At 40.0% G+C, this 12,280-nt stretch overlaps 1 protein-coding gene across 1 annotated transcript in view; it reads right to left on the bottom strand.

Moving 5' to 3' along the window:
• The window catches only part of KCNAB1 (potassium voltage-gated channel subfamily A regulatory beta subunit 1), a 222,693-nt gene extending 216,251 nt beyond the window's left edge, over positions 1-6,442 (bottom strand). Inside the window, exon 1 of the mRNA XM_070753499.1 lies at positions 6,207-6,442. Coding sequence (XP_070609600.1) covers positions 6,207-6,442 — 236 coding nt within the window. The remainder of the gene's footprint in view (positions 1-6,206) is intronic.
• Positions 6,443-12,280: the final 5,838 nt, after the last annotated feature.

The following is a 12,280-nucleotide window of genomic DNA, read 5'->3' as shown; positions in this document are numbered from 1 at the left end:
TTTCAGTACTAGAGGCAATTAAAGTCTTGCTCTCGGTTTCTAGAAAGTAGGAGAAGATTGTCTTCTATCCACTTCCACCACAAATGTGTTCCATTTTTGCATTTTGAAGGCCTACAATTTCCATTCAGAGCCATCTGAAATTCCTTCCAGTAGTTAATCCACAATATTTCATTCTAATTTAATGACATCTCCAGCTTTAATTGAACCTGGAAACATAGTTTGATATTATTAATATTTGTTATGCCGGGCTACCCGTTACGAGCTCCCAATTAAGTCCAAAGTAGAAATTCAAACACACACGGTTGTAAAGTAAACAAAGTTGGTTTATCAAAAGGAAAATATTGTCCAAATGCACTTTAATCAGTCAAAGTGCTCTCCCGCAAACCACAAGCCTTGAATGCTGCGGAAAACATAAAACAAAAGCAAAGCAGATAAAAGGCAGCTGTGAAGACGTCACAGCCACCCCCCTTCAAGAGTCCTCACACTGAACTTAACTGTGAATTGTTCCACAAAGTCCTTGTAAATCCTGAAGCAGTTCACAAAAGTCTTTGTAAATCCTGAAGCAAACCACACTTCTCTCACACACAAAATGGTTAATCTCCCATACCGAGAGGCAATTTATCAGCAGCCCCATTAGCCTAATTGCCCCAGCCACAGGTGTTCTTCCTTATTTTCTATAATACTTGCGCAGTTGTTCCTTCCTTGTCATAAACCTGCATCTGCAAGCATCTATGAATCCCTCCTCTTCTGAATCTAGCAATGATGATGATGATGGTTCACTAATGGGGTAATTAGCTAATGGGCTGCCTATAATTACCTCCTCATCCAATCCTGCTTCATTCCCAGAATCTTCCCCCGACACAGAAGCGTCACTGTCTGAAGCTGTTGGCAGTCAAACCGGCCTCTGATAATGTGAGGATTCTCCCACATCAATCCCCACCATCCTTGGAACAGGAGCTGGCCCAGAGCCAACCACAACAACAATTATTATTATTATTATTATTATTGTTGTTGTTGTTGTTGTTGTTGTTGGTGGTGGTGGTGTTGTTGTCGCCAGCATCGTCAGACAGATGTTCAGACAGCATTTGGATTTTTGTCTTTTGAGTCTTTTCCAAGGTCCTGGGATAGACAGGTGTGGATTTTTGATGATGTTACAGATATTTTCCCAGGATATCAGCTGTTCTGTGTTAAGCTGCTTTTTCATAATGGACTTATGGTGTTTAAATGGTGCTCCAGTTGTTTTGGAATTGCATCCAAGGCGCTTATTGCCTTTGCTTTCTTTTGTCACAGTAATTCTAAATCTATTTGCAGGCCTATTTCATTTTGTTATCTTCTCCAATTCTTTCTCTTCTGTTCTCTCCAGCTACTGCCACATCCACTATGCAGACTTTTTTGCCTTTATTGACAATTGGGTTGTCGATAATTGGGTCTGGGTTATTATTGCTAAAAAAAACACCCCAATGTGTAACTAATCTGATTGCTAAAATCAGAATCTCACAAACCATAATATTTCCTGTAACCAGTGATGGGCTACGAGCCGGAACGCTAAATTGTGCTCGCTGCCACGGCTCATAAGTTCTTGCGGGACCAGCCCAATTATTCTGCTGCACCTGTGGAGGTAGCAAAATTGCGCCCATGTTTTGGTGACATTTTACCTGTGGCTCCATGCACGATTTTGCTTCCTCCACTGGTACAGCAGCAAAATTGTGCTAGTCCCACAAGACGTTACAAGCCACGGCGGCGAGCACAATATAGTGTTCCAGCTCGTTGCCCATCGCTGCCTATAGTGCTGTATGGAATCAGAAGTTCAATTTTGAAGAAGCAGGCTAGGGAAGAGTATTTATGTCTTTAAAATTTGGTTTTGGAGAAGGCTCCTTTGAAGGCCATGGATTCAAAGCAAACCACTGGAGCATCAACAAATCAACCCAGAGTTCTCGCTTGAGACACGAATTACCAGGCTCCAAATATCTTACTTCAGATGCATTATGCAAAAATCCAGTTCTCTGGAAAAGATACTAATACTGGGAATGATGAAAGGAAAGGAGAGAAGAAAATGACTAGCAAAGAAGATGGACTCAGTTATCATGGCAATAGGGCACCATTGAGAGCCTTTAAAGAACAGGTTAGGAATAGATCTAAGATCTATCTGTGGTCAACAGGAATGAAAAAATGACTTATGAGCACATAATTAGGAAATCTGACTGCCTTAAATCTATTGCTCAAAATCCAGTGATTTGCTTCCAGTTCTTAATGATTTATTGAATCCATACTATTTTCAGTTTAATCGAATGCATATCTATTCAGAAGTAAACCCAATTAATTACTGGGGTTTGTGATCCTAAAAGTATGCTCAGGGCTGCAGCCTCAGATTCTGGCCAGCTATAAGCTCTATTATAGAAAATAGCTGGTTGGGAGAGTGCTACTAATTTCTCAGCCATACTGGATTTGCTAGGAAACTATGATTTATGATGCTCCTGGATGATTTTTGAAAGCAAGCTGAGTCAGCCTACTTTTTATAGAGTCAAATCATGAGCTTTTTATAGAGTTAAATCAAGATTAGTACCTTATGATTCCTTGTTGAAGAATAAGCGAATACAGAACTAAACAGATAATGGAAAGTCGATCCAACTCAGATACAATGGAACCTCGCTTAGCGAACATTTCAGATAACGACCAAAAATTTGGTTAAATATTTGCTCCAGATACTGAACAAAAATTTGGATACCGAACAGCCACGTCTCCCTCACTCCCACCCTCTCTCTTTACCTTTTCCCTCCTCCGTCCAACTTCCCAGCAACTGGCTGGAGGTACTGGATGTTCTGGGGGATGGCTGCTCAAGGACCCCTCAGCTTGTGGCAGAAAAGAAGAGACCAGTGTAGTCCCGCCGGTGGGCTTGCTGTGGCTGCTGCGCTGCCTGCCACCCAAGGGCGAGGTGGTAAGACCCAACAGAGCCAGGCTGCTCTTTGCTGCCACTGCCAGGGGGTGGGAATGAGTGGGGGATATTATTATTATTATTATTATTATTATTATTATTATTATTATTAATTAGATTTGTATGCCACCCCTCTCAATAGACTCGGGGTGGCTCACAACAATAATAGTACAATATATAACAAATCTAATAATTAAAAGTAATTTAAAAAACCCTTATTTAAAAAGAAACATACACACAAACATACACACAAACTGTATAGGCCCAGGGGAAATGTCTCAGTTCCCCCATGCCTGGCAGCAGAGGTGGGTTTTAAGAAGTTTACGAAAGGCAAGGAGGGTGGGGGCAGTTCTAATCTCTGGGGGAAGTTGGTTCCAGAGGGTCGGAGCCGCCACAGAGAAGGCTCTTCCCCTGGGTCCCACCAGACAACATTGTTTAGTCGGAGAAGGCCAACTCTGAGGGACCTAACTGGTCGCTGGGATTCGTGTGGCAGTAGGGCGCTTGCAAGGCTCTTTCTCCCCCCAGCAGGAGTGGGAGGAGTGGTGGCGGCAACTGCTTCGGTGGCTACGGCAGCTTCCCTTTGAGGAGCAGCAGTGCCGGGAACATCACATTCATCTGCTTGATGTTCCACTGCCGCTGCTCCCCCAACTCCTGCCGGGGGGGAGAACGAGCCCTGCAAGCGCCCTGCCACCAGATACCCGCTGCCTGCTTCCACCCTCCAGAACCACAGCCCCCGCCACCTTACCTGGGAGCGCCAGTCGCCTCGCCTCCATGAAGGCAGAGAGATGAAAGGTATGAAGAGGGGGGGAGTGAGGGACAATCTGTGTGGGGGAGAGAGGGATCAATTTTCCCTATAAGAAATAAAGGAAATATAGCGAGTCTGGGAACCAATTAAATCTATTTCTTTTATTTCTTATGGGAAAAATTGTTTCAGATAATGAACATTTCGGTTAACAACCAACATTCCAGAACGCATTGTGATCATTAGCCAAGGTTCCACTGTATTATGATGTCTTAAAATTTAATCGTATGGATTCACATTAAAAAGTGTTTGACTTTCCGACATAGGTATTTCAAGAACACCAGCAGAATGGACTGCACTACACTTTTCTTAGTATTTCTAAGAAGAGAGTGATACAGAGACCAAGCAGAGGTCCTTTGGAATAACTTATTTTTATGGTGTAATCAGCCTGAGGTATCAGTTCAAGAAACTAAAGAACAATGTTGGTAAGAATTACCGAAATGGAGAAGGCTTGGAAGTGAATCATTTTGAGGAAGGCGATCTGTGTCTTATCAAATTATCTTTTTATTGATTTTTTTAAAGTTAAAAGTTGAGCTTTACTTTTATAATAATAATAGTGGTAATAATAATAATAATAATAATAATAATAATAATAATAATAATCACAATCCCAGGGGACAGCAGAATTGAGGAGAAGCAGCTACAGAAATTAGTGAAATACGAAGATCTAAAAATCAAGCTGCAACGACTCTGGCATAAGCCAGTGAAAGTGGTCCCAGTAGTACTTTGGCACGCTGGGCGCAGTACCAAAGGATCTCAGCGGACATTTAAAAACCATCAGAATTGACAAAATCTCCATCTGTCAATTGCAAAAGGCCGCTTTACTGGGATCGGCAAACATAATTCGCCACTACATCACACAGTCCTAGGTGCTTGGGAAACGGCTGACTGGTGATGAAATACGAAATCCAGCATAGTGATCTCATTTGCTGTGTTGTATTGACATAATAATAATAATAATAATAATAATAATAATAATAATAATAATAACAACAACAACAACAACAACAACAATAATAATAATATTAATAATAATAACAATAACAATAATAATAATAATAATAATATATTATTATTATTATTATTATTATTATTATTATTATTATTATTATTATTATTATTATTAATTAGATTGTATGCCACCCTACTTCAGAGACTCGGAGCGGCTCACAACAAGTGGTGATTGCATGAACACATTACAAGTAGGATGTCTTGGAGAAAGCAGAAGTGATACGGTTATCTGATTTCTATATTTTGCTTTGCTGGGGAAAAAAACCTTATTGGATTTGTTCTGACTAAGACATTTGTCTCAAGTTATGACATTAATATTGACTAGTTAATGTTGAACTGCATGCAATTGTTCCAAAGGGTTGGGGGGAAATGATTTGTTAAAAGCACCTTTTTTTCATCATTACAGCAGTTAGAAGAAAATGTCTGTTTCCAGAAAATCAAGTAAACCAAAATTTTCATATTGACTGAATATTCCAGCTGAATTCGAATGCTTCTTGACTAGCAATGCAATCCTAGATAAGAGGTAACTTTCATTGAGTTCAGTGAGTTAGTGGTCAGGCAGTAGGAAAAGCAAGTAGGATGCTTGGCTGCATAGTTAGAGGTATAACAAGCAGGAAGAGGGAGATTGTGATCCCCTTATATAGAGTGCTGGTGAGACCACATTTGGAGTACTGTGTTCAGTTCTGGAGACCTCACCTACAAAAAGATATTGACAAAATTGAACGGGTCCAAAGACGGGCTACAAGAATGGTGGAAGGTCTTAAGCATAAAACGTATCAGGAAAGACTTAATGAACTCAATCTCTATAGTCTGGAGGACAGAAGGAAAAGGGGGGACATGATCGAAACATTTAAATATGTTAAAGGGTTAAATAAGGTTCAGGAGGGAAGTGTTTTTAATAGGAAAGTGAACACACGAACAAGGGGACACAATCTGAAGTTAGTTGGGGGAAAGATCAAAGGCAACATGAGAAAATATTATTTTACTGAAAGAGTAGTAGATCCTTGGAACAAACTTCCAGCAGACGTGGTTGGTAAATCCACAGTAACTGAATTTAAACATGCCTGGGATAAACATATATCCATTGTAAGATAAAACACAGGAAATAGTATAAGGGCAGACTAGATGGACCATGAGGTCTTTTTCTGCCGTCAGTCTTCTATGTTTCTATGTTTCAGTGGGGCTTGAATCTCAGAAATTTTGTGATGAAGCAGCACTGTCTCAATCATTCATATAATCCCACAACCCCAAAGCCAATTTCTAACAACAAAGCTGATAATACAAAAAGCCATCATTACAGAGTTAGCTAATGTACCCTAATTAATCTTCAAACAAAACAAAATATATTTTGAACAGCTATCACAACATAATCACAGAGTATAACAGCTATAATTCATTTGTGCATTCCAAAATCATCACTGTGAATATTTGTTTTTCAAAGCACATCCTTTAAGAGCTTACCTGTGAGGCATGCCAGTGGTATGAGCTACCGTATATTCGTAGGATAACTCACAGATTTTTAGGTACCAGTTCATTTCCAGTTGGTGTAAAAGGGCCAGAATTCTGGACTTTTGTTTCATCTGCCCATAAATACTGTATCTGTTCTCCTTTTCTAAGGAGACCTTTCCAAAGTTTTGTTGCTTCTTTAACTCTGGATTCTTTTTCTTCATTACCCCACCAGTCCGGACTGCAAACATCCTTGCTGTTTGTCCAGGCAAGTGGCAAACACCATTTAAGACTTGAGCCTCAAGTCGTATCAACTGATTTCTTTTTTTTCTTCCAGCAAGCACTTTTATTCTGCTGCAGCCTTAAACCTGGTCACAAAACTGTAATCAGATCCGTCTACAGACTTAAGCTAGAAAGCAGGGTAGTAAGGTTTCTATAGCTCCATCTGATAGCAGCTTTTGTATTTTTTCACTGTATCAGTGGTTTTTCAGCACTCTTGGTAACACTGGTAGAGTATGTATGACTGCTTGGTCTGGTGGTGGTAGGAATACATGAATAGAGGTTAGAAAAATATAGAAACATAGAGAAAGACAGAAGACTGACGGCAGAAAAAGACCTCATGGTCCATCTAGTCTGCCCTTATACTATTTCCTGTATTTTATCTTACAATGGATATATGTTTATCCCAGGCATGTTTAAATTCAGTTACTGTGGATTTACCAACCACGTCTGCTGGAAGTTTGTTCCAAGGATCTACTACTCTTTCAGTAAAATAATATTTTCTCACGTTGCTTTTGATCTTTCCCCCAACTAACTTCAGATTGTGTCCCCTTGTTCTTGTGTTCACTTTCCTATTAAAAACACTTCCCTCCTGAACCTTATTTAACCCTTTAACATATTTAAATGTTTCGATCATGTCCCCCTTTTCCTTCTGTCCTCCAGACTATACAGATTGAGTTCATTAAGTCTTTCCTGATACGTTTTATGCTTAAGACCTTCCACCATTCTTGTAGCCTGTCTTTGGACCCGTTCAATTTTGTCAATATCTTTTTGTAGGTGAGGTCTCACCAGCGCTCTATATAAGGGGATCACAATCTCCCTCTTCCTGCTTGTTATACCTCTAGCTATGCAGCCAAGCATCCTACTTGCTTTTCCTAATTTTTAATTATTATTTCATAAATGTTATGAGTCAACCCTGGATACATTCTTGAATATACGCCTTAAGTTCATGTCTGAATAAGAAAATCCATGTCAGAAGAAGATGTAAGCTGATATTTATTTAGGTAATGTTTAAATTATAGCAGTACAGTGGTGCCCCTACTTAAGAACTTAATTTGTTGCATGACCAGGTTCTTAAGTAGAAACGTTCTTAAGTAGAAGCAATTTTTCCCATAGGAATCAATGTAAAAGCAAATAATGCGTGCAAACCCATTAGGAAAGAAATAACAGCTCTGAATTTGGGTGGGTGGAGGAGGAGGAGGAAGAGGAGGAGGAGAGTCGCTGCCGAAGGAAGAAGGTGAGGTGAAGGGAATCAAAAAAATCCAAAACTTTAAGGCTTAAAAAAAAAAAGAATAAAGAGGGACTCTGAGGCAGCAATACACCCGGCGTGAGGCTGCCTCCCATACACTGCCTCTCGTACAATGGTTGCTGCTGCTGCTACCTGCTGCCTCTTCTTTCCCATGCTGAAGGTCTCCCCTCTCCTCTCGTTCGCTTGCTTTGTAGCCGGCACCTTTCCTTTGCTGTGGTGACTCCTTGGCTGCCCAGAGCGAAGGGAACATTTCTTTTCTCTGGGCGCTGGCAGAGGTTTATTCCCTGTCCAAGCACCCAGAGAAAGGAAAACGCTTTGTTCACTCTGGATTGCCAAAGCCTCCTTGAGTGTCACCTAAAGGCTCTTCTGGCAGCCCAGATGGCCGGGGTTAAAGGGGGAACTGCAGGGAACTGGCAGGGTCTTTGTGCCGCTCTCAAATTTCCTGGGAAATTTTTCCGAGCTCGGGCTCTTAAGTAGAAAATGGTTCTTAAGTAGAGGCAAAAAAAATCTTGAACACCCGGTTCTTATCTAGAAAAGTTCTTAAGTAGAGGCGTTCTTAAGTAGAGGTACCACTGTATTTCCATGTGTTCAATTATTAAAGAATAAGGAAATTTTTGGATTTTGAAGATGGGGGATAGAAATAGCATTGAAGCTTTAGTATTGGAGAAGATTCTTGAGGATACCATGAACAGAAGAATAGGTGATGATGCAGTTTTCTGGAGAATATTCTGAGGTTGACGGGTGAAAAGGAAGGAATCTGCCTCAAATATGCTGGGGTAGAGTCTACGGAAAGAGGCGGCATACAAATCTAATAAATAAATAAAATAAATAAAAATAGGATGATGAGCAGCAAGATGGGTGGTTACACTAGCAAAGAGTGATCTGTGGGAAGAGCAGGTTAAGAGTATGTTGACGAAAATCTACGTAGTGGTCACCAAAAATCAATGCAGAGTTGGTGGCACATAACCAATCAATAAACAAGGTTGAGTTATTAGGAGCTCACCAAATTGTTTTGGCCCTTTCTGTACATATTGGCTACAGAAAAGGGAAAGAGCCAGAAGACATAACTAGCCAACACAGTTCTCTTCTGAACTCCAGTTCACCACCTTTTCAAACAGCAATATTCTTTATTAAAGATACTGACTTTATAAATTGAATGAACCTCAGGTATGGAAGTTTGTACAGGAAAATGGAGCATTAAAACAGGTCCAGATATTAATGTCTCCGACACCGCCTTCTGCCGCACGAATCCCAGCGACCAGTGAGGTCCCACAGAGTTTGTTTTCTTAGCGTCCCGCCGACCAAACAATGTCGGCTGGCGGGATCGAGGGGAAGAGCCTTCTCTGTGGGGGCCCCGGCCCTCTGGAATCAGCTCCCCCCAGAGATTCGTACTGCCCCCACCCTCCTTGCCTTCCGAAAACTTTTAAAAACTCATCTTTGCCGCCAGGCCTGGGGTTCCTTAGACCTTCCCCCCTGACTGATGGATGCTTAGTTTGACTGCTGAATGAATGATATTGATAGTTTTTAATTAGAATTTTAATTGTTTTTTAAGGTATAATTGGATTGTTATTATTGTTTCCTGTTTTTCTGTACATGCTGTGAGCCGCCCCGAGTCCTCAGAGAGGGGTGGCATATAAATCCAATTAATTAAATAAATAAATAAAATAAATGTTTTGAAATGGCATCCATAAGTGATGTATATTACAAGCAGTGTGTCATCATTGAATTTTTCACTGCGGAGAAAGAAACTGCTGGGAACTCTACACAATCGTTTGTGTACAGTTTATGGAGAATCTGCAGTCGACAGAAGTACGGTTAGTCATGGAAGACATTTTGAGGATGTCAAAGAGGTGATTCACACAGTGTAGAAATGGCTTTGTGGCCAGAACAAGGAGTGGCACCGGCAGGGCATCCACGCCCTTGTGTCTCGCTTGAGGAAGGCCATAGAATGGGATGGAGATTATGTGGGAAAATGGAGAGTGTAGAAGAAACATCATTCTTTCTTGTGTGTAGGTTTCATTGTGTTCAATAAATAATTGTAGAATCTCCCATGAACCAATCATACAAAGGATAGTAGGATGCATTTGCAAAGGCTGGTCTATAATAATAATAATAATAATAATAATAATAATAATAATAATAATAATAATAATAATAATAATACCTATTTCTCCATGTGCAAATTCACTTCCGTGCATGCTCAGAATATGGGGCCGCATATAAATCTAATTAAATAAAATAAAAATAAAAATAAATAATATACCGGTAGCTTAAAAAGTTACAACCAGAGGTGGGTTCCTCTTGGTTTGGACCAGTTCTATGGAACCAGTAGTAACCTGGTGGCCTGGATCGCTGAAACTGGCAGTGACCCAGGCCTGTTATGACCCCAAACCTGCTCTCTTGGCAGCGCCATAGATGGCGCCATTTTATTCTTTGCTTCTGCGCATGAGCAGGAGCTGGAGTTTTAACACTGCACAAGCGCACGCCTGCGCCCACACCCATGCCTGCGCAGTGCATCAGGAAGCAAACTGGCGGTGAGGTAAGCCAGAATCCACCGCTGAAAACAGTATGATTATTATATCAAGCTTACATAGAAAATAAATCTGCCCCAAATATGCTGGGATAGTGATATTAACAGAATAGCTTTTGTACATTAATCCAGAAAAAGACAAAATATTATATATATCCAATACATGAAATATAAATTGATTTTTCAAAGAATAGATGAATAATTTGTTATAAAAATGAGAAAATGTAAGAATGAATTTGGGAAATTGCATAAACTATTATTGTAGTCTGTTCTGCCGGCGTGTTTCAACCGCCCGTAATTACAGGGTAATTAGTCCAGGAAGACACACACCACACGATAAAAGGAAAACCCAAACGTTTTTATAAACAGAAAAACAGAAACAGCTCCCTTTTTAAATGTCAAAGGGATTTTCTGGTACACACAAGGCACAGGTTAAATGCAATCCAATTGCTCACCCAATAACTGGGAAATTGAGTCCAATTCTAAAGGCCAGAGAGTTCACACACAATCTTGAATAGCACAAAAACCATGATCTTGACGAAACAATGAATCAGATAAACTGCCATGAGGCTAAAACACCAGGTTGCACTTTTATCTGTAGCACTAATTACAACAGCCTACCAACCACAGGTGGACTCATTTTCTCTTGTAATAATCCTTCAGTTGTTGTCTCCTATGCATCACTCTACGCATGCGTGGATGTGTCATTAATTCTTGTTCAGAATCAAAGGATGATACAGATGATTGATCTCCTCCTGGGCTGTCTGCCAAACTCCCCTCTTCCCTGTCACTCACGCTTCCTTGGTCAGAGGAGGCTTCGTCGGCAGATTCCATCAGGAGCAAAACAGGCCTGTGGCATGTGGATGTTTCCCCCACATCCACCTGCACATTCCTTGGGGCAGGAGCTGGGTCAGAGCTAAACACAACATAGTCTATAGGATCACATTTAGAGAATAGTATTATCAAAACTTGAAGTATTAAAAACTCGAGCCAAACTATTAAAATACCCTTGGATTAAGTATTTGGGTCATTCTGAGTTTTATCGTGTTTCCTTGACATAATGTTTCATTAGATCCATTGCTTAATCTCTCCAAAGTATTATTAAAATGTCAACATTTTAAGAAGAAAAGATAAAGAAACTGAATTATTTTATGACCCTGGTTCATTTCCAGATTTTGCTTCATCATCTGTCTTTCCCTGTTTTATTATGAGGAACTTTCTTTTTCTCATTTCAGGATGTAATAGAATATAATACATAACTCTAGACAAATCTTGTGTAGATAGATAGAATAGATAGAATTCTTTATTGGCCAAATGTGATTGGACACGCAAGGAATTTGTCTTGGTGCAGATGCTCTCAGCATACATAAAAGAAAATATACATTTGTCAAGATTCATGTGGTACAACACTTAATGATTGTCATAGGGTCAAATAAGCAATGAAGAAACAATATTAATAAAGAATCTTAAGGATACAAGCAACAAGTTACAGTCATACAGTCATAAGTGGGAGAAAATGGGTCATAGGAATGTTGAAGAAAAACATCTTTCCATGTTCATAATAAGTTAAGTGAATGAATCACCAACATTTGAGAAGACACCTGTATTTACATATAGATGAATTAATGCTGGGTTCTTTAATGTCAAACCATAATTCATTTAGAAGCAGCACAAATATGAGACAATCTAATTTCCTTAAGCAGAACAGGCTTAGGGAATCTTTATTATAATCTTCTCCTTCCCGCCAAACAAAGTAACTATGAAACAGGTCGAAATGCAGATATCTCAATTTTCTTAGCCAAAGAAGCCAGCATTGTCTGAAGACACTTCTGTAATTATGTGGCCAGTATGACTATATGCCAAGATGCATGGAATGCTGTTACCTTCCCACTGAAGTTGTACCTATTGTGTAGTGGGCTTCAGTAAGCAAGAAGCAGACTATCATAGCTACAACATCATTTATTGACTCAAAACTGGAACTGTTTATTCAGGTAACTGCACAGCGTGCATTCAAACACCTTTTGCCTTTCA

The sequence above is a fragment of the Erythrolamprus reginae genome, chromosome 5, assembly GCF_031021105.1.
Source record: "Erythrolamprus reginae isolate rEryReg1 chromosome 5, rEryReg1.hap1, whole genome shotgun sequence".
Lineage (NCBI taxonomy): Eukaryota > Metazoa > Chordata > Lepidosauria > Squamata > Dipsadidae > Erythrolamprus > Erythrolamprus reginae.
This window is presented reverse-complemented; position numbering and strand designations above follow the sequence as displayed.